The following is a 23,230-nucleotide window of genomic DNA, read 5'->3' as shown; positions in this document are numbered from 1 at the left end:
ACCCTCACCCTCAACCTCAACTCCACCCCATCTAACCTTGCCCCTCCCTAACCTTACCTTACCTTGCCTAGACCTCAACTTCACACCCATCCCACCCCACCCTCTCCACACCTCAACCACACCCCACCTAACCTTGCCCCTCCCTAAACCTTACCTTGCCTTGCCTAGACCTCAACTTCACACCCATCCCACCCCACCCTCTCCACACCTCAACCACACCCCACCTAACCTTGCCCCTCCCTAAACGTTGCCTTACCTTGCCTAACCCTCAACTTCACACCCATCACACCCCACCCTCTCCACACCTCAACCACACCCCACCTAACCTTGCCCCTCCCTAAACCTTACCTTACCTTGCCTAGACCTCAACTTCACACCCATCCCACCCCACCTAACCTTGCCCCTCCCTAAACCTTACCTTACCTTGCCTAACCCTCAACCCATTCACATCTCACCCCACTCCTTCCTCAACTTCAACTCCACCCCATCTAACCTTGCCCCTCCCTAAACCTTACCCCCACCTTGCCTAACCACCAACTTCACACCCATCCCACCCCACCCTCTCCACACCTCAACCACACCCCACCTAACCTTACCTTGCCTATCCCCGAGCCCACTCACATCTCACCCCATCCCTTCCTCAACCTCACCCCCATCCCACTCCACCCCTTCCTCAAAATCACCCCCATCCCCCTATTCCCTCCCAGTCCCCAAACCTCACCCAACCCCATCCTAAATCCCAGCTCTTCCTCATCCCTCCCCCAAACCTAACCCCCACCCTGCCCATCCCCAAACCTCACCTTCACCCTGCCCATCCCCTCCCCAAACCTCTCTCCCTCCCCCCATCCCAAAACCTCACCCCCACTCATCCCCTTCCTTAACCTCACCTCCACCCACCCCCTCCCCTAAATCTCACCACCATCCCATGCCCCAATATATAAGCTTAGATGGGAGGGGGAACACACACACACACACACACACACACACACACTACGATGAGCAAATAGAATCCTGCAGCAGAGAGGGTGAAGGAAATGTATGTATCGTGGAAGGGAGACAGGAAAGAAAGTGGGAAAAAGTGAGAGGGGAGGAGAGGAGAGGAAGGAAAGACGGGAGAGAGGGGGGGAAGAGGAAGGCGGGCGTGAGTGGAAAGGGAGGGAGATGACGAGAGGGAGGAAGCGGAAAGGCGAGGGTGGGAAAGGGTAATAGGATGCCGGAAGGAGAGGGGAACGAAGGAAGAAGGAAGAGGATAAAAAAGTACGGGAAAGAAAGATGACAGAAGGAAAGGAGAGAGAGACAGGGAAGAAGAATGAGGCGAAGAGAGAAAGATGATGAAAGGGAAACAAGGAAATGAGAAAAAAGGAAAGGAAAGGAAGGAAAGGAGAGGGGAACGAAGGAAGAAGGGAGAGGATAAAAAAGTACGGGAAAGAAAGATAACAGAAGGAAAGGAGAGAGACAGGGAAGAAGAATGAGGGGAAGAGAGAACAAGGGTGATGAAAGGGAATCAAGGAAATGAGAGAAAGGAAAAGGGGGGAGAATGAGGGCGAGAGAGAAAATAAGGGTAATGAAAGTGAGAAACAAGGAAGCGAGAGAAAGGAAAAGGGGGAAAATGAGGGCGAGAGAGAAAGGGTGATGAAAGTGAGAGAAATGAAAATGAGAGAAGGGAAACGAAGAGGAGCGAGGAGAGGGAAGGAAATGGGACAGGGAAACGAGGAGAAACTGGGAAATGAAGAGGAGAGAGAAGTGAGAGAGAGAGGGAGAGCTGGAGGGCTATAAAGGGAAGGGGACAACACACTGACGCCTAGGAACAACAACACACACTCCGCTCACCTTGATCCCCACGATGAGTCCGTTCATGAGGAAAGTGTGGTCTGGGAAGGTTTCGTTCAGGACCTGCAAAGAAATAAACATATAAATAAATAAATAAACAAAAAAATAAAGAAAAACAGCACAGACAGACTCTTGAGAGAGAGAGAGAGAGAGAGAGAGAGAGAGAGAGAGAGAGAGAGAGAGACCCACCCACACACAATTCCACGTTCAATATCATAAACAAACCCTCTTTTTTTTTCGAGGAAGGAAACGCCTCATTGCAACGACGAGAGAGAGAGAGAGAGAGAGAGAGAGAGAGAGAGAGAGAGAGAGAGAGAGAGAGAGAGAGAGAGAGAACGCCAATATATCTCCCTATCAATATTTTTAACACTGAATAATAATTTCTTTTGAGGAGAAGGAGCAGGACAAGTTAGTCTGACACATCAAAGGTCAGCTTATCATCCCTTCACCGAGCAGTGTTACCAACCAAGGCATGCCAAGCCACTTATCTCTCCCCTAGCGCACACACACACACATCTGCTGTAATCTTATCAACTGGGTGGTGGCTGCTCTCTCTCTCTCCAAACATGCATAATATCTATCTATCTGTCTATCTATCTTTATCTACCCGTAAATCACTTTCTTTTTCCCCTTTCGGTGGGCGTAAAGAAGTAAAGAAGGAAAGTTAAGAAGATATCAAGAAAACTTCAATACTACCATAATGGACGTAAGAATTAGGGAGGTAAAGTATAAGATATTCAAGAAAACATCTATACTAACTAACATCATAAAGGCAAGAAGTAAAGAAGGGAAGTATCAGAAGGTATTAAAAAAATGCTTCTGCACTAGTAACCTACATCAACGCAAGAAGTAAAACAGAGAAGTTGTCAAAGAAGTCTACGTAGGAAAACTTCAATTCAAACATCAGCCTTCTAGCAATGGGTACAGGTTCGACCAATTCAGGTTTACGGGCAAGCAAAAACTGGTTCATTGATAGGGCAGCGAATGAATGAATGGGTGGAACAAGCTAAAGCCATGTGGAAATGCCTGACTTTAACCCGGTAGCTGCGGGGATCATGTTTCTTTAAGGCCCTTCCCTCTAAGCGAGAAAAAAAAAAAACACCACTCACGTAAACCATTTCATAATGTATATCAACGCATTTGTGATCAGTTTATGCATCATCTATTTTTTTTTTTTTTTTTTATCATAACAAAAATTTGGCCCGTCGCTGGTATACGGTGAAGCCACAATTTTAGCCCGTCGTTGCTACCGGGTTAAAATGGAGATTAGATAAATATTTATAAACGTCGAGGAAGGGAGGCGGATAATTCATGGAGGTAGGGAATTCGTGTACCACCGGCATGTTCATAGCCAATTGAGAAGAGCCAACCCTTATGAACGATACTAGCTCCCTTGCCTCTTATGCCATCACTAGGTAAGCAAATCACTAGGTAAGCAATGTATCGTTATCTCCACAAAAACTGACTTCTAATACATCACTACTTCGAGCAATAAATACTTTGGGATAACTGTTTTTTCGCTGTCATATGTTGGCCCTAGTGTGCTGGCTGACTCGTCTCTTGTAGCCCCATAGTCTTGAAGAGTTGGTAAGTTTCGTTTAGTCGGCGCAACATCTGCGGTCATATGCCGGAGAGAGACAGAAAGGGAAGGAATTATAGAAGGGAAACAGGGGCGTAGGGTATCGGAAAAGCTGCCCAAATTTTTCCAATCCGCCCGGCCCATATTCTTGAACATATAAGGTTTCTATTATGACTATTTTCAAAGACCACAGAGGAGATTTACCGGGGTTTTCTAGGGTGATTTCCCCGTTCAAGATGCATAAGTTAGGTTAAAACTATCATTTCTTGGGTGATTTCTCTGTTCAAGATGCAGGAGTTGGGTTAAATATGTCACTTCTAGGGTAAAACTATCATTTCTAGGGTGATTTTCCATTTCGAGATGCATAAGGCGGGTAAAACTTTTCATATTTAGGGTGATTTTTCCTGCTCGAGATGTATAAGTCGCGTTAAACTATCATTTCTAAACTATCATTGCAAGGGTGATTTTCCCCGTTCAAGATACAGGAATCGGGTACAACAAACACTAGGATCACAAAACAGTTCATGAAAATCCCAGAAACTTTTACCAGAGGCTTTTCAGGCGGGCGAACTGAGGTATACCGACACGTTTTGGAATATGGGTTGTAGTCTCCATAATCTATCTCTATCATTGTCATCCATATACTTTCCCTTGTACTACTCTTAAGTATCTTCACTAGGGAGGGGGGGTTACTATTACAAAAGCAGACAACCGGTATCTTCCAACAAGTACCTTCGCCGCCTAGACTTGAACTCCGGACCGAGAAATCAGAGGAAGTCACTTCACTTATCGCTCAGCACCCTCGTCTGGTTGTCATGAGGCAAGATATATCAGGGTTCAGATTGAGTCAGATCGGGTTGGGTTCCGTCTGGTTTAGCTAGGTTGCAGAAGGTTGAAGTGGGTTAAGCTGGGGTTGCGTATGGTATAGCTAGGTTGCATGAGGTTGGGCTGGTTTGCACATATGGTGTAGCTAGATTTAAGTATATAGGTTGGGTTGGGTTGAATATGATCTAGCTAGGTTGCATTAGGTTGGGCTGGTTTGCATATGGTGTAGCTAGATTTAAGTAAGTTGGGTTGGGTTGAATATGATCTAGCTAGGTTGCATTAGGTTGGGCTGGTTTGCATATGGTGTAGCTAGATTTAAGTAGGTTGGGTTGGGTTGAATATATGATCTAGCTAGGTTGTAGATAGGTTGGGTTGGGCTGCAAATGCCATAGCTACGTTGCATTAGGGAAAGTAGGTTAGGTTGGGTTGCATAATGGCTAGCTAGATTGAAGTAGGTTGGCCTGGGTTGCGTAAAGTGTAGCTATGTAGCATTAGGTTAAAGTAGATAGAGCAGGGCTATATATGGTCTAGCTAGGTTGCAGCAGGGTGGCTTGAGCTGCAAATGTTTCATCTACGTTGCACTGGGGGAAGTAGGTTGGGGGGAGTTGAGCTATAAATAGGTTGCAGTAAGTTCGATAGGGCTGCAAACAGACATAACTTATTCTCCATCTCATGCAGCTTATCTTGCGTTAGGGAGAGTAGGTTGGGCTGGGTTAAGGTATAAAAAAGTTGCGTTAGACTGAGCTGAGTTGGATAAGTTCAAGAAGACAACCAGGTCAGGCATACTCACGGTGATCATGGGGGCTGTAAGGAGCCCCCAAGCGAAGAACTCAAGGAAGATGACCACCAGGGCATGGTACACGCTCGCCTCCCCGATGCCGGAGCTCTGGAACACGAGAAAGAGGGTGGTGAGGTTAGCGGGACGAGAGTGAGGCGAGGAACATGAAGGGGCAGTAACATCCTCGTCTAGTTTGGGTGAGTGGGCGAGTCTTGGGTGGTTATGGAGATGCATTTTTTCACAGTAAAGAAAGTATCTCAAGCCCCCCCCCAAAAAAAAAAAAAAAACGCTAAGCACTGCCCCTATAAAAAAAGAGTATTGAGGAGTGTCCAAAAGTGGTCAATTTCGGGAGGCGAGATGTTACGATACTCTCCTGTTGAAAATGTAACGACTATGCAAGTGATAAGTGATATTGTAGTTTGTGGTGTTTCAAATGGAGGCACTATAATGTTGCTGATGGAGAGATAAATAAAACTAATTGTAGAGTTCGAGTGAGTGTGCGAGTGTTGGGTGGTTAGACATATATAATGGAGCGACTATACGAGGGATGTTACGGAATGTTATCGGTTGTTGTGTGTTTAAGAATTAATGCACTATAATGTTTCTAGTGGCGAGAATATAAAACTAATAAGAGTTCCCATTATGTTTATACTCATGTTGTGGTTTGGTGTATGATTAAAAATGGATACACTACGAAAGTTTTTATCTAACAGCGAGAAAACAACTGAGAATGGATTTTCCTTATACTGAAGAGGTTAACAGTAATACTAGAGTTCCCATTATGCTTGTACTTATACTCTCGTTTGGTGTGTGTTAAAAAATGGATACACTATGAAGGTTTTTGTCTAACAGCGAGGAAACAAGTGAGAATAGACTTTTCCTTATACTGAAGAGGTTAACATTAATACTAGAGTTCCCATTATGCTTGTACTTACACTCTCGTTTGGTGTGTGTTAAAAACTGGATACTCTACAGTTGTTCTTTATCTAATAGCGAGAACACAACTTGAATAGACTTTTCCTTATACTGAAGAGGTTAACAGTGATACCAAAACAAGAGAAGAGTAAAAGTAAAATTGATAATAACTTCCCATTATAATGAAGAGCTTCCCAGTGATACAAAAACTAATAATCAAAGACGAAGAGTAAAAATTAAGCTGATAATAAGACATACAATTATACTGAAGAGGCTCCCAATGATATCCGAACCTATACTCAAGACGAACGAAGAGTTAGCAACACAGTAATCAGCCAGACAACACTTCAGAGATACGAACACTTCTATAATAATCAGCAATATCGTACTCTTTTTTTTTTTTTGTGTGTGTGTGTGTGTGCGTGTGTGAAAATGACACAGCAACGAGATAAATAAATTAGACATCATTTTGGAGTGTAGGAAAAGGTAGTTAGTTAGTTAGTTGGGTTAATGTGTGTGTGTGTGTGTGTGTGTGTGTGTGTGTGTGTGTGTGTGTGTAGGACATGACCAAAAATAAATAAAACGTTCCCCTCAAACGAAGACCAGAAACACTATTACCCGCATGTTTCGAACCGTGTCCTTGAGTTGCTTTAGTGTTGCAGAGAAAGGATAACGAATGAGGAATTAAAATAAAAGAAAACGAGGATGCGATGTTTCTCTTTTTTTTGTGTGTGTATGTGTATGTTCCACTCCAGCGAACACCCACCAACAACACAATTACCAACACGTGTTTCTCTGTGTATCCTCGAGTTTCTTTTGTGTTGCGAGGGAGAGCGAGAGAGATGTGTGGGAGGAACGTGTTGTGACCACTGTTGTTCTTGCTCGCCAACACGAAACACAACAATTATAGGATCTCACCCGGTACACGAAACACTGGTACAGGCTTATTATGTTCAGTTTACGATGTGCATGAAAGGGTGGATTGGGGGGGGGTCGTTGTGGAGGGAGGAAGGGAGGAAGGAGGGAGGAGGGAGGGAAAGAAAGAAAGGAAGGAAGGGAGAAAGAAAAAGAGAAAGGAATGGAAAAAAGAGAAAGGAAGAATGTGAGAAGGAGGGAAGGAAATGAGGAAGGAAGGAAGGAAGGAATGAAGGGAGGGAGGGAGGGAGAAAGAAAGGAAAGAAAGAAAAAAATAATTAAGAGAACAAACGAAAGAAAAAAAAGAAAAAGGAAGTAAAAAAAGAAGAAAAAAACTAGAAAAAAAGGAAGGGAAAAAGAAAAAGGAGGGAAAACAAGAAAGTAAGGAAAAGGGAAAAAAGTAAGGGAAAAAGAGACAGACAGAAGGTAAGGGAGAAAAAAGAGAGAGGAGGAGAGAAGAAGAGTTGGGGAGGTGGAGGTGGAGGAGGAGGTCTGGAGGGGAAGGAAAGGGGGAAAGACATCAATACTATATCATTCCTGTGTCTCTATCCCGCCTACGGTCCTTCCTTCCTTCTTTCGTTCCTTCTCCCCTCACATTCCTATATTGGCCTTCACTAGTTGTTCTCCTCTCAAGTGGAAAGACACAGAGGAGGAGGAGGAGGAGGAGAATAACAATAATGATGATGACTATGAGGATGATGAGGATGATAACGCTAAGGAGGAGGAGAAAGAGGAGACCACGAACCTAACAACAACAACAACAATAATAACTAACACCAAAAATATCTTGTTCCTCTCAAAGTAAGAAATCAAACAAACAAAACAGTAACACAAATAGCCAAACATTCACCCCCCCCCCCCTCTCTCTCTCTCTCTCTCTCTCTCTCTCTCTCTCTCTCTCTCTCTCTCTCTCTCCCCCCCCTGCCCCGTCAGCACCTCGAGAGCGGCTGACGTCACGCACAACTATCAGCGGATCGTGACGTGATAACACCGCTAGCTCTCCTTAGTTACATCATCCCCCCAAGTAAACCTCGGTCCTTGCCCTCCACCTCTCCCTCTCTCCCTCCCTCCCTTCATCCATCCATCCGCCGGTGAGATGAGGAGGAGGAGGAGGAGGTGAAAGTGGAAGTGGAAGTAGAGGTGAAGGAGGAGGAGGAGGAGGAGGAAAAAAAGATATACGAAGACGAAGGCGAAGAAGATGAAGAAGAAAAAAAGAAGAATGAAGAAGAGGAAGAAGAGGAAGAAAAAGAGGAAGGGGAGAATTGGAAGAGGAGAACAAGAACGAAAAACAAGACGATAAAGATGATGAAAAGGAGGAGGAGGAGGTGGTAGTGGATAACGATAGACAAACAACAGGAAAAAGACAGAGCAACCATAAAATCGAATGACGACAATACGAATGGAGAAGAAAAAAGAAAAAAGAGAGAAGTAGAAAGGTAAAGAAAACACGAGAACGAGGAAAACAAAGAAGAAAAATGGAGATGAAGAAAGAAAGAGTTGAAGGAGGACAATGGAGAAGAAAGAAGAAAAAAAGAGGAGAGGAGTAGAAAGAGAAAGAAAACACGAGAACGAGAAATAAAGAAGAAAAATGCGGATGAGGAAAGAAAAGAGTTGAAGGAGGACGAATAATTTGAGAACGAAAACAGAGAACACCAAAAAGGAACCACAGAGAAGGAGGAGACGAGCGAAATTGAGGAAGACGAAGAAAGAAGAGTTGACGCAGGACGAATAATTTGAGAACGAAAACAAAGAGTACCAAAAAGGAACCACAGAGGAGGAGGAGAAGAGCGAATCTGAGAAAGACGAAGAAAGAAGAGTTGACGCAGGACGAACAATTTGTGAACGAAAAACAAAGAGCATCAAGAAGCGAACAGAGAGAAGGAGGAGAGGAGCGAATCTGAGGAGGACGAAGGCGAGACACACAGAAACAATGAGGAAGAGGAAGAAGAAAGTGACATACGCAACAGAACATAACTAAAAGAATAAAAAAAAGAAGTAAGAGGGCGGCGGGAACGAGGAGGAGGTGGACGACGAGAAGAACGAGGAGAAGAGGAGGAGGAGGAGGAGGAGGAGGCATGAGAGGCTAGTCAAGAGTGCATGAAAAGAGGGCGGTGTCTCAGGTGCCCAGGTAAGTCACGCTTCAAGGAGGAGGAGGAGGAGGTAAAAAAAAAATCATCACAAAAAGAAAAGACAAATTCAAGAAAACGAAAAAAACAGGAAACCTTGATAAGAAAAGATAACGAGTTTCCTGCGCTCTCTCTCTCTCTCTCTCTCTCTCTCTCTCTCTCTCTCTCTCTCTCTCTCCTGGTCATCTTCAACTTAATTCATTTACACCAATAGGACAGCCTTGTGTGTGTGTGTGTGTGTGTGTGTGTGTGTGTGTGTGTGTGTGTGTGTGTGAGAGTTGGCACCCTTAACCAAAACACAGGACATCATGAGGTGCCAACGAGAGGAGGAGGAGGAGGAGGAGGAAAAGGTAAGGAAAAAAAGACGATGATGAAGACGAGGACGAAGAGGGCGTAAGCGAACACACACACACACACACACACACACACACATACACACTCTCAAGATCCACGTAGCAACCAAGCCTGCCAAGTCCACCTCCCCCGTGTACATACCCCACCTCAACCTCCTCCCCCCCTCCCCCTCCCCGGCACCTGCAGTAACCAACCCCCCACTACATCCGCCTTCACCACGCCATGCCTCTGACGCATTCTTGACTGTTTCCAAATTTAAGGCGAAAATACACGAATCTAGCAAGTCCAAGGAGGAGGAGGAGGAGGAGGAAACCAAGGCAAATAAGATCGTATAAAGTTCAAAGAGTAAAAAATGCAAAGAGGAGGAAGAGGGAACGAAGGAGGAAGAAAAGTGAAAGAAAAGTTCAAGAGAAGAGGAAGAGGAGGAGGAGGAGCAGAATATCAATGAGAATGATTAAATAAAGTTCAAAGGGTAACACTGAAAAGAGGAGGAAGAAAGAAGGAAGAAAAATGAAAGAAAAGTTCATAAGAGGAATACTGTTAGGAGGAGGAGGAGGAGGAGGAGGAGGAGGAGGAAGGAACCCAGTAACGAGGGAATATATACACTTCATGAGGCGGTGTTGCTGTCAGAACATTTACCCCCAGCGAAGCATGCGTCTCTCTCTCTCTCTCTCTCTCTCTCTCTCTCTCGCTGGAGGAGAAAAAATGCGTAGACTCAGCAATAGTAGGAAAAAAGCGATAACGTTGATAAGGATAGTGAAGAAACAGGATATTGCACAACCAACCATACACACACACACACACACACACACACACACACACACACACACACGAGTTCTGTCCTTCATCACCACCATCATCATCACCATTGTCTATCACCATCATCTATTACCACACTGCACAATAAAATAAAAAGTACTGGTGAGGTTCTTCGTGTGATTATAAGGAGACTGTAACTTCCTCTCTCTCAAAATCATCGCCAACCTAACAGTGAAGATATTAACGGTAAACTAACATCAGGAGTAAACACACACAAAAAAAAAAAAACAGTGTAAGAAAACAGAACAAAAAGGAAGAGGCTGTATATATGTAGGCCTACTAGAAATCGGGTTTAGTAGTGAGCTTACAACTATCCAAGAATTACCTAATACCACCGTCAACGTCAGAAGTATAAAAACAACCCCAGAAAGCAATATTAATAAAACTCAAACGAACCCTAGGAAGCTTAACATTGTATAATACGTGTAAGTCGTTTTTTGTGTGAAGAGAGATAAGGACAAACCCAAGAATTACCTAACATCACCGTCAACGTCAGAAATATAAAATAACCCCAGAAATCAATATCATTAAAACCCAAACGAACCCTAGCAAGCCTAACATTGTCTAATACGTATAAGTCGTTTTTTGTGTGTATAGAGATAAGGACAAACCCAAGAATTATCTAACATCACGGTCAACTTCAGCGATCAAAAACAAAACACTAACGACCCAAAGCTATAGCATATTAGTAAAAACACGAATCCCAACTGGCCTAACTAAGATGTATTATAAGTCTGTTTTTTTTTTGTTTTTTTTGTGTGTGTGTGGAGATGACGACAAACCAGGAATTACCTAACATCACAGTCAACGTTAGCAATATAAAACAAAACAGTAACCCTCAGAAAGCAGTAGCCTATTAGTAAAGAGCACACACTCCCCCAACTAGCCTAACTAAAATGCATTATAATTCTGTTTTCGTGGAGCTTACGACAACCCAAGATTTACCTAACATCAACTGTGTGTCAACGTCAGCAATATATAAGAAAACAGTAACCCCTATTAGTAAAGAGCACACACTCCCCCAACTAGCCTAACTAAAATGCATTATAAGTCTGTTTTTGTGAAGCTTACGACAACTCAAGAATTACCTAACATCAACTGTGTGTCAACGTCAGCAATATATAACAGTAACCTATTATAATGTAAAGAGCACACACTCCCCCAACTAGCCTAACTAAAATGCATTGTAAGTCTTTTTGTGAAGCTTACGACAACTCAAGAATTACCTAACATCAACTGTGTCAACGTCAGCAATATATAACAAAACAGTAGCCCCAGATAGCAGTAGCCTATTAGTAAAACCCAAACTAAACCCCAGCAAGCCTAACAATGTATTTTAATGTATTAGAAGTTGTAGTGTATATTCAGAAGTCGTGTTTTTCTAGTGATGATACTGGAATTCCCTTATAACAGGAGTAGAGAATAAAACTAACCACAGAAAGCCATGTTAGTAAACGCCACACGCGATACGGGAATTCCCTTATAACAGAGCATCAAACAAAACAGTTGGGGGCCTAACCTCCAGAAAGCTATATTAGTAAAACGCACACGATCCCCAGTCATTGTGAGTTTAACACAGGTGTATTAGAAGTCCAAGCAGTGAATGTTACGTCAAAACAAGTTGAGTGGAATATAATGTTTGTAAATACTCGATTCTTAACTGGGAGCCGTTGAGCGACTGTATGGGCTATACGCAGACGCTTCCGCCCACTACATAAACCATTTTCAAAGACCAAGAAGATCAGTCGGGTTCTAATGAGTGTTTTTGTGGGTTCATGGTACAGAAGAAGGGTCAAACTGCCACCTGGGTCAGAAAACTACGCCTGGAAATGCCCATAACTGTTACGAAAGCCTTGTCAAATATGTGTGCGTGTACGACCTCTGCTGTCTTTACATTTCTCCACATGTAAAACCTTCTCCACTGACCCACTTCCTCTTCTTACTATATCCTTGAAACAAATAAATATAAAAATGTGCCACACGAACGATGACATGACAGCACGAACGTTAAAATCCTCCTTCGTCTTCCTCACCCCGTGCACGAATATTAGGAAGGGATATGAGTCTTTTTTCCTTCCTGTTTGACGTTAGCCTACTCGGTATACGACGACGCTTGTTTGTTATAGTTTAAATAGCTCCTTCGTTTTTTGTCAACGCACCCCCTCCACCACCTCTTTCTTGCATGGTCTATATATGAAGATGCTGCGTTTTTCTTCTATTCCATATCATTTTATTTTTAACGGATGTTCTTTTCCTCTCATTCTGACATTTAACTTGAGCTTTCTTTATATAAACACCTCACAAATACACATCCTGCCCCCAATTATCAACACCAACAAGAGATTAAGTGCTTCTAAAAACACTTCCTCTCTTGAAATATGAGAATGTCTTAAAAAAACAACTTCATACTAGCCTACAATCCCACGTCGTACAACATATAAGTCTCTTAAGATACGATAATATTATTCTTTCTTTCCTTCAACACGATTATCTGTTTCTTTATTTCTTCCGGTAAGATTATATACGATTATTTTTTTTCTTTAATTAACCGACACGATTACATTTTCTCTACTTCCTCCAATACAACTTTTTTTCTGTATTTCCTAAGGTACGCTGACTTTTTCTTTTTTTCCTCCGATTATCTTTTTTCTTAATTTCTTCCGATAAGATTAGATACGATTACTTTTCTTTAATTAACCGACACTACATTTTCTCTACTTCCTCCTATACAACTTTTTTTCTATATTTGCTAAGGTACGCTGACTTATTTTCTTTATTATTTCCTCCGATTATCTTTTTATCTTTATTTCTTCCGATACGATTAGATATGATTACTTTTTTATTTCATTAATTCCCCGACACGATTACATTTTCTCTACTTCCTCCTATACAACTTTTTTTCTGTATTTCCTAAGGTACGCTGACTTTTCTTCTTTTTTTCTTCCAATTATCTTTTTATCTTTATTTCTTCCGATAAGATTAGATACGATTACTTTTTCTTTAATTCCCCGACACGACAACATTTTCTCTACTTCCTCCAAAACGACAACTTTTTTCTGCATTTCCTAAGGTATATACGCTGACTTATTTTAGACTTTATTTCCCTCCGGCACGATCACTATACTCTTCAAACGCTCTTTCCAATCATCTGAGTAAGCGGCGTGGCTCTCAACATTGAAACAGCGACAGGGCGAACGAGGGGGGAAAAGGAGAGGAGAGCTACGTCCGTACCCAACCATCACTCCTGTCAGACGCAACGCACAGGAGGCAACACAATAATAGGAAGAATATAAAGACCAACAGAGTACACCCGTGCCAGGTACTACGAGGAAGCCCCAGGGTCACAGAAACAAAGAAAGTGACAGGTATAGACGTGAGATGAACATACACAGACTGACTGAAATACATAAACAGAGACAGATGGGGAGGTGAATGGAGAGAGAGAGAGAGAGAGAGAGAGAGAGAGAGAGAGAGAGAGAGAGAGAGAGAGAGAGAGAGAGAGAGAGAGAGAGAGAGAGAGAGAGAGAGAGATATAAATAGATCTACATAGACATTCAGAGTACACAGACCCAATGGAGAGAGAGAGAGAGAGAGAGAGAGAGAGAGAGAGAGAGAGAGAGAGAGAGAGAGAGAGAGAGAGAGACATAGACATTCAGAGTACACAGACCCAATGGAGAGAGAGAGAGAGAGAGAGAGAGAGAGAGAGAGAGAGAGAGAGAGAGAGAGAGAGACTTTAAATAGATCTACATAGACATTCAGGACACACAAACCCCATGTAGAGAGAGAAAGAAAGACTTTGACATGTGAGGAACTGAGAAATAAATAAACAGATAGATAGATAGAAAGAGAGAACAAAACCTAAGCAAGAAAGACACCAACAGGAATGCGTTGTTATTTATTGTTGATGATGATGTTCTATTTCTCTCACCAATGTATGCAACTTAAAAGGCAACAAAAACAAAACAAAAACAGAAGTCGGTGGATACATGATAACCCCGTCAGTAAGAAGTGGTTATACCCGGATCCTACAACACGCCCCTACCCGACTCACCCCTACCCGACTCACCTCCCCCTTCTCAACACACGTGTCTATGAAGAAATGTTACGCCAATGAAAGGATATGTTCGTAAGAAGTGGTTAAACCCGGATCGCCTTTATATGTACTGAGTTTAAAGAAAGGAAGAGGGGAGGGACGGAGGACGGAGAGGCTGGGGTGGTGACTGACTGCCTGCCTGGGTATAGTGGAGTGAGATATGTGTGTGTGTGTGTGTGTGTGTGTGTTACTAATCTGACGTTGATGTGGTCTGACAGATCTTTCGACACATTCTCCCCCTTATCTTTTCCCTCCTCCCTTTAAATCCACCTCCTCCTCCTTCTCCTCCGGGCCGCCAGGGGGTGTACTACATAAGTGAGATGAGGAAAGTGTCGCAGGCAACCGGCAACAGGTGAGACCCAGCCAAAATATTTCCTTCCTCTGCCTCCTCCTCTTTCCTTCGTTGTTGTTCTTCCTCCTCCTTCTCCTCCAACTCTTCGTTACTGTTCCTCCTCCTCCTAATATTCTTACCTGTTCCTCCTCCTCCACCTCCTATCCATTCCTCCTCCTCCTCCTATTTGCTCCTCCTTCTACTACTTCTAAATTACTCTTACTTGCTCTTCCACCTCCTACTAATCCTATTCATTCCTCTTCTTCTTCCTCCTCCTCCTCCTATTTATTCCTCCTACTAGTTCTAAATTATTCCTAGCTGCTCTTCCACCCCCTACTGCTATTCATTCCTCTTCCTCTTCTTCCTCCTCCTACTGCTATTCATTCCTCCTCCTCCTCCTCTTCCTCTTCCTCCTCCTCCCCACGCCACGTGCACTCATTAGCATAATCAGTTAAACACACACACACACACACACACACACACACACACACACACACACACACACACACACACGTATACAAACAAACCCAATATTGAATGTGTGTGTTAAAATAGAAGCCCAGTTTTCGTGCTTGGGTACAACACACACACACACACACACACACACACACACACACACACACACACACACACACACACACACACACACCTGCACTTAATCGACCAATTTAGGGAAAGACTCGTACTGCTGCTGTTCTAACCTTCCTTCCCCTCCTCCTTGTCCCCTCTTCTTTCTTTTCTCCTTCCCTTCCTTGACCTCTCCCCACCCCCTCCTCCCCTTCGTCCTCCACCTCCCAGGCTGCTGCAGTAAAGACACACACACACACACATACACACACACGAGCCAGCAATGATGTCCACGTCCTTGACCCCCAACCCCTTCCCCTCCTCATCCCCCTCTTCGTGACCAAACCTCCCCCTCCTCTTCCTCTTCCTCCTCCTCCTCCCTTTCCCTTCCCTCCAACCTCAGTCCAGGACGCTCCCTCCCTCCCTCCTCTCTCCCTGTAGGCAACGTTCCGCATATATCGATCTGGGTCCAGGACGGTATATCAAGGGCAGGAGGACGAGGAGGAGGAGGAGGAGGAGGAGGAGAGGAGGTGCTGGAGGAAGGTTTGTCTCCCTTCTGACTCTGAGTGGTGTCTTGGTGGTGGTGGTGGTGGTGGCGGTGCTGCACTCAAGTCAACTAGGAAAATCGAGGCAAGCAGTCAAGTGGAGTGGCGTCGAGGAATGGAGTAAATTATCCTTCCTCTTGAGACCAAAGTGTAAAATGTGCACGGTTGGTTGGACTGATCGGGAAGGCTTGCGCTGTCTCCTCCTCCTCCTCGTTTCCTCACTCCTCCTCCTTCTGCTGGTGCTCTCTCTCTCTCTCTCTCTCTGCCCCAAGTGTCAAAGGAGCATAGGCGAAGAGGGAGCGGGTAGGAGCAAATAATTGAACGATTGGCACCACCACCAGACTTGGGTTCCTCTCTCTCTCTCTCTCTCTCTGCCCCCCACCCCACCCCACCGCCAGCCTTCAAGCTAACGTGCTCTTACAAACGTACAGGTCGTTCAAAAGGCTCTATTGCACCAAGGCACGGGTGAGTGTGGGGGGGCGGGGCACTGGCACTGGTGATACTCGGGGCAGTGTGGGGCGGGGAGGGGTGTGGAGGGGCGGGGCGGGCAGCAACAAGGCAAGGGTGACAGTGACCAGCGTCAAGAGTGGCGCCCGTCCCGTCTCTGAACGTGACCTGTGCCCTATCTGCTTGACGTCGCCCACTACTGCTTGACACTTCCCCTTCCCCCGCGCCCCCAACACCGCATAGCACCCCTCCCCTCCCATCCCCTCTCCTCTCTCCCTCGCTTCCATGCGGGGTGGTGCAAGGCTGCCATGCGCTGTCATGTGTGGAGGAGTGGAGGAGTGGAAGGCGCCATTTCTTTAGGAGTGTGAAATCCTGGTGTGTCTAGTCGTTCCACCTCCAGTCGGAGCAGCACGTGGGCGCCAGCTGACTCGAGGACACCACCACTACCACGACCACCAACACCACCACTAGCACCACAGCCACCACCACCACCACCATCAACCCCTCACCACCACCACTAGCACCACAACCACCACCACCACCATCAACCCCTCACCACCACCAGCACTCCCCATACCGCTACCACCACCACCAGGACCATCAACCCCCACCCCCCCATACCGCTACCGACCCCACAACCACCACCACTACCACCTCCACCACCAGGACCACCACCACCACCAGCACCCCCCATACCGCTACCACCCCCACCACCACTACCTCCACCCCCAACACCACCACCACTAGCACAACAACCACCACCAACACCATCAACCCCTCACCACCACCAGCACCCCCCATACCGCCACCACCCCCCCAACCACCACCACCACTACCTCCACCCCCAACACCACCACCGTTCCCAGCACCAGCAGCACCTCCTCGTCCGTCGTCGTCGTCGTCCCCGCGGCTGCATTGCGGGCACAAATCAATGCGGTTCTGGACACGCGTCGCTCCGTCTGTCTCCCTTAACCCTCGATCACTCACCTCGCCCTCAGACCAAGGCTTCAGGCTCGCCCTCGACACTCACGCCCCCCTTGGTATTCAGCGGGGTTACGATGCGCCCCCCCCCCCCTCCTGCCAACAACCCCACCCCCCTTCCCTCCCTCTCTCTCTCTCTCTCTCTCTCTCTCTCTCTGCCCAGCACCTTGCCCCGCCCCGCCGCACCCCGCCCCGCCACCCCGACGCCTAAAAATACGCTGGAGACAGAGGTGAAGTTTCGGGACGTCATGTTTTGAGCGCCGCGTGTGAGGGGAAGGAAGGAAGGAAGGAAGGAAGAGGAAAGGGAGAGAGAGAGAGAAAAAGAGGAGAGAAACGCGGAGGGAAAGAGAAGGGGAGAATGAAAACATGTTATGAATGAAAAGACAAAAAGATGTAAAGGACGGAGGAATAAAGAAAAGAATAAATGGGGGAAAGAAAGGAGTAAAGAAGGAGGGAGGAAGAATGGGCGCCCCCAAGAACTTTAATGGCATTTCTGGAATGACTACGAGGACAGCGAAGGAGGAGGAGGAGGAGGAAAAATGAGAGGAGAAAATGAGGAGGAAGAATGAGAGGAGACGAGAGGAGCAGAAGAAATGGATTCACTACATGAACTTTAATATCATTTGCCTGAATGACGACGAAAAATTAAGAATGGAGGCCGGAGGAGGAGGAAGAAGAAGAAGAAGAAGAAGAAGAAGAAGAGGAGGAGCAAGAGGAGGAGGAGGAGGAAAAATAAGAAGACAACAAGAACAAGAACAAAAACAAGGAGGAAGAGAAAGGAGGAGGAGGAGAAAGAGGAGAAAAAGGAAGGGAAAGAAGACGAGGAAAACTGCATGAAGGAGGAAGAAAAGGAGGAGGAAAAACATGAACAACAAGAACAAGAACATGGAGGAGGAGGAAAAAGAGAAGGAGGAGAAGGAGTTGGATAAAGAAAGGGAGGAGAGATGGAAGGGTAGGGGGAAGAGAACACGAAGAGGAAGAGAAAAAAAACACATAAAAAACAAGAACTAGAAGAACAAGAGAACTGAAGGAGGTGGAAGATGACGAGGAAAGTCCAAGGAGGAAGAAGAGGAAGAAGAGGGGGAGGAAGAGGAGGGTGGGGGGAGAGGCTGATTACGTGGTCACCCTCTAAGATTGATAAGCATGTCCTCGGCCCTTTAATCACCTGGCCTCTGATAACGGATCGTCTGCCCCTTAGCGAGTCAAGGCTGAACTTAGCACGGCCGAAGGGGACTATTACGTGAGGGGGTGGGGGGCAGTGGTGGTGGTGGTGGTGGTGGTGGTTTTCAGAGGGAGGGAAGGAAAGGCTTGGGACTGCTTTTCGGGGAGCAGTTCAATATCCTACCGCTGCCCTCCTCCTCCTCCTCCTCCTCCTCCTCCTCCTTCTCCTCCTCCTGCTGCTGACAAAACTCTCCACGCCACCTTCCTCCGTCTCTCCCTCCCTCCGTGCTCAAACTGGGTCATCTACTCCTACTCCTCCTCCTCCTCTTCCTGAGTGTTGCTGCAAGGGGGAGGAGGCGGAGACAGTGGAGTTGGAGGAGGAGGAGGAGGAAGATGAGGTGTGTGTTGGTAGTGACGTAAGCACCAGGAAGGGAGGAGACGAGGAGGTGGTGAAAGAGAAAGGGAGGGAAGGAGGGAGGAAGGGAGTGAAGAAATGAGGGATAGAGGGAGGGAAGAAGGGAGTGAAGAAATGAGAGAGAGAGAGAGAGAGAGAGAGAGAGAGAGAGAGAGAGAGAGAGAGAGAGAGAGAGAGAGAGAGAGAGAGAGAGAGAGAGAGAGAGAGAGAGAGAGAGAGAGAGAGAGAGAGAGAGAGGGGGGGGGGATGAAACGATGACCTAACTATAGCTGTGTGTGTGTGTGTGTGTGTGTGTGTGTGTGTGTGTGTGTGTGTGTGTGTGTGTGTGTGTGTGTTTCCCAGATGATAACACCGGTTTATCCCAACATTGAGACACCGTTATCATGCTCACCACCACCACCACCACCACCATTCGTCTCACACCACCGGCACTGATTTGAGGAGAGAAGATAGTGGAGGGAGAGGGAGGGCCAGTGGGATGGAGGGAGGGAAGAGGTGAAGAAGGGGCATGGCAGCAGGTCGTGTCACAACCGTCATCGTCATTGGGTGGAGGGGCGGGTCTGGGCAGAGGATGTGCGGGCGCGCCTTCCCGCCCCCTAAACACAGGTTCAATAACAGCTGACGTCACGGGCGCCGAAGTAAACACGAATATCCTCCCATAGTGTCTTGGCGGCCCGGCCCTACACCTGAATCTGCAGGTGTGTGCCCCTCACCTGCTGGACGCCTTGACCCCCGCCAGGCCTGGACCACTCCCTCCACACACACACACACACACACACACACACACGTCATAACCGTAATACACAAATAACTACAGTCGTCTTTCTATCCCTATACGCGGGGGGCGATTCAGCAAGCCTCGGTACTGTTGCACCCTGCAGCTTCCTCCTCCCCGCCCCCCTATATCATAATGCTGCAGCAGCGACACATCCCCGGCCCCACCGGTGGGTGCAGCAGCAGCAGTGCCAGCGGGGGTGCACCAAGCAGGGAGATGCCCCGCCTGCTTGGGTCACCGCTCCCTCAGCTAGCTAGGAGGTGCCGCGGAGCAGAGCAGCTTTAAACGGCCTGAGATCGGCAGTACCCTCGGCCCGAGTGGGCGGCGCCGCTGCTCCGGCTCGCTGCCTGGGCCGCTGTTCCACTCGCTGGCCGCGCCTCCGCCAAGCACGGCATGGCGCACCACAACACGAGAACAATAACAACAGTACTCACGAAGGATATGATGGGTGCTGGGGGCGGGGCAGGGTCGGGCTGGGAGCTAGTGGCCGGCGCGGGTGGGAGCAAGGGGTCGGCCAGGCACTTGGCGGGGTCAGTGGAGGGGGCGGAGGCCAGCTTGTGAGTATCCCGCAGGTGCAGGTGGAGCTGCACCGCGCCCGTGCTCAGGTCCACATGAAGCGTGTGGCCGGAGCCGTCCACGCACTCCTCCAGCGGGTCCGTGGAGGGGAACTGCTCACTTACGTACACCGGGGCGGGAGGGGGGCAGGCCGCACACCGGGCACTGGCCTCCTCCACCCCGCACCCACACGCCCGCCCGCCCCCGCCCACCGAGCCCACCGCCGCCCCCCGCTCGTCCCCCTGCCGGAGTTTCTCCTGAGTCTCCGTGAAGGCACTTGGTTGGCGGGGGGCCGAGGAGAGGCTGGGACTGGGAGAGTCTGGGCTGAGCGTCTCGGAGGAGGCCAAGCTGGCTGGCCTTATTATCACTTCTGGGGCCGCCTCCCACACACGCTCGTACTCACTCAGGTCAGGAAGGGGAACACCCACGCCCCACGCCCTCCCCTCGCCCTCCTCCACATCACTGCTGCACTCCGCCGCTCCGCCCTCATCCTTGTCGTCATGTCTGCTGTTGTTGAGGGTGCCACTGCTGGCGTTGCTTCCAATGCTGCTTCTGCTGCTACTTCTGCTGCTGACTGTTGAGCAAATGTCTTGGCGGCGGGGTTGGTGTTCTTGCCGCGAGGGAGGCGAGGCGGCGCCCGTCATCTGAGGAGTCGCCGCCGCCCCCCCGGGAGAACAGCTCTCCTCCTCCCTCGCCATGGGTGCCTCCTCGCCGCCGCCGTCCGTAAGCGCGACGAGCTGGCCGCCACAACCTCCGGCCCTCGCACCGCCGCCCGCCTCAGGAGATGATGATAACGGCGATGTGCCGAGGCGATCATTGCTGGCCACGCCCAGGTCCGTGCCACCAGCAGCCCCGAGGGGCGGCTGGTCGTTCTGCAGGTCGTCCTTGGAGGTGTGAGGCTCCACCTCATCTTGAGAGGGCTCTGCCACCATGGCGGGGGTCAGTCACCCCCCAGCATGCCCGAGGGACGCGCCGAGCTGCATGCCCTGAGTCCACGCACGCCACTACCACGGCACCTGCGGGGTTCACGCCCGCACCAGGAACACGGCAGCAGGTGAACACTGAGCTACTCAGCAGGCGGCCGACACCAGTGGCGCCGCCACCGTGACTGCCGAGCTGCGCTGCACAGAGCGTTGGGGAACGAGTGCCGCGTCCCGTCCCTCCCCTCACCCGACGCCTACTGAGCCAGCTAGGCTCCCTCCGGCCCTCAGGGCCCCGACCCGCGGCTATTGGCTACAGCTGCCCTCTACCTCCACCCTCACCACCCTACCGCTGCCACCGATGCTACAGATGCCTCCTGCCGCCACCACCACGGCTACCGTCAGCCTTGCTACAGCCGCTTCTTGTTTCAACCTTTGTACCGCTGGTGCCATCACAGCTGATTACTGGGTCTAGGCACCACCACACACTCCACAGTACTGCCAGGGCGCCCAGACTGTGGCTTGGAACACCCCCTCCCATCCCCCCCATCACTAACGGCACATGGTCGAGGCACCTGGGTTGAGTGACACCCAACCCAATTAATTGTGGAGCTGAGGGTGGAGGGCGCCACGAGGCCACGGAGTGCTCGTCCACGAGGCACACCCCCCGGTGATCAGGCGCTGGATGACAGTTCGTTAAGACTGAGGCTGTTGTCTTGGCGACAATGGCTCCTCGGGTATACTCTCCCGCCGCTTAACTTTGCTGTGCGGGTCTTAACTTTCGGTACAGTTTAATGTGTTCCGCATCGCTACTCCTCCTTGCGCTACAGGCCAGCAGGGAGCGTGCCACGTCCTGCTGCCTGCCTGGCTGCCGGTGGCCGCTTCGTGTGTGCCTCGTGACAGTCGTGTGGTGCCCTGTGCCGGGCGGGGTCCGGGGTGATGTGCCCTTGCCTAATCTTTCACGCCACGCTGCTGCACCTCCATTGGCCCAGCCTCGAGTAATTCAGGCTTGTTATATGTCCACCGCACTGCAGCGGACTCGTGCCCGGCACCCCCCTCTCTCTCCCCCTCCCCTCCCACCCGGGCCCAACCAGTGCCCGGATCAACAGACTTGTGCCGCCCATACCTCCCCCTTCCCACCTACACCCGCCACAATCCTACGCCATCTTCACATACCCATGAACACCCCCCAGCACCCACACCTTGTCCCACCACCACCGCCAGGCCAAACACCTCCCCTCCCATCATGACCTGCCTGCTCCACCTTCATGCAGCTCCACCTTCCATCAGCTGCTCCTTCCCTCCACCCTCCACACACCCCTCACCCCATCCCACACAACTGCAACCTCCCCCACACCCTCCATCCCTCGCTGACCGCTCCATCCGCACCTTCCCCTCCACCAGCACACAAGACACACACACCTGCAACCTCTTCTCTCCCCCCCCCCCCTCTACGTCGCCCCTACCACACATGACAGCCGCAACGCCCCCCACCCCCCTCTCTCATGATACCACTACATAATCTGCACTCTGCTGACCCCCCACCACCACCCACAACCAGCACCACTTCGCTTATATCACACACACACACACACACACACACACACACACACACACACACATTATAACCTAAATATCAACAAACAATCATTTCATCTCATCTTTATGGATCATCAATATTTGGATTATAAAAATTTACATAGCTGATAATAGTATTAGTTTTGATAACAAAATAATAATAATAATAATAATAATAATAATAATAATAATAATAATAATGATAAGAAGAAGAACAAGAACAAGAACAAGAACAAGAACAAGAAGAAGAACAAGAACAAGAACAACAACAGTAATAGAAGAAAAGAAGAAGAAGAAAAAGAAGAAGAGAAAAAAAATGGAAAGAAGAAAATGAAAAAAGAAGAAAAAAAGGAAGCAAAGAAAAAAATGATGATGATGATGATGATGAATTAAAGGAAGAAAACGAGGCAAAGAAAGAGAGAAAGACGATGAAACATGCAAGAAAAATAAATACTATTTCCTCCTCCTCCTCCTCCTCCTCCTCCTCCTAGCAGTTTTAGCATGTCAACCTTGCACACCTGTTTATATTTACCTGTTTACTTTGGCTAATTACCAGCTTATTGACGTAAACAAGAAGGCTGCTGGGCTGCGAGGAATGAATGAAGACCTCAAAAATATGCTTGTGTGGCAACTATGGGAGCAGTGGCAGTAGAAGTAGTAGTAGTAGTAGTGATGGTGGCAGTAGTAGCAGTAGTAGTAGTAGTAGTAGTAGTAGTAGTGT

The 23,230-nt window shown here is 48.1% G+C and overlaps 1 protein-coding gene and 1 long non-coding RNA gene across 3 annotated transcripts in view; one reads left to right on the top strand and one right to left on the bottom strand.

Annotated features, from left to right (window-relative positions):
- Positions 1–21,241, bottom strand: part of LOC127002597 (hippocampus abundant transcript 1 protein-like) — a 31,201-nt gene extending 9,960 nt beyond the window's left edge. The window contains exons 1-3 of one of the 2 annotated variants that reach the window (XM_050868687.1): positions 19,891–21,241; positions 5,025–5,120; positions 1,831–1,893 (exon numbers count right to left, since the gene is read on the bottom strand). In XM_050868687.1, the coding sequence (XP_050724644.1) occupies positions 1,831–1,893; positions 5,025–5,120; positions 19,891–20,943 (1,212 nt within the window). In that variant the 5' untranslated portion in view covers positions 20,944–21,241. The remainder of the gene's footprint in view (positions 1–1,830; positions 1,894–5,024; positions 5,121–19,890) is intronic. The other variant, XM_050868683.1, reaches the window with a different exon arrangement.
- LOC127002646 (uncharacterized) lies at positions 9,194–13,780 on the top strand. The gene is made up of 2 exons (XR_007756368.1): positions 9,194–12,749; positions 13,057–13,780. It is a non-coding gene; the product is annotated as an uncharacterized LOC127002646 (long non-coding RNA).
- Positions 21,242–23,230: the final 1,989 nt, after the last annotated feature.

Source organism: Eriocheir sinensis, chromosome 2 (assembly GCF_024679095.1).
Source record: "Eriocheir sinensis breed Jianghai 21 chromosome 2, ASM2467909v1, whole genome shotgun sequence".
NCBI classification, from domain to species: domain Eukaryota; kingdom Metazoa; phylum Arthropoda; class Malacostraca; order Decapoda; family Varunidae; genus Eriocheir; species Eriocheir sinensis.
The sequence above is the reverse complement of the archived record's forward strand: the minus strand, read 5'-3'. Positions and strand labels throughout refer to the sequence as shown.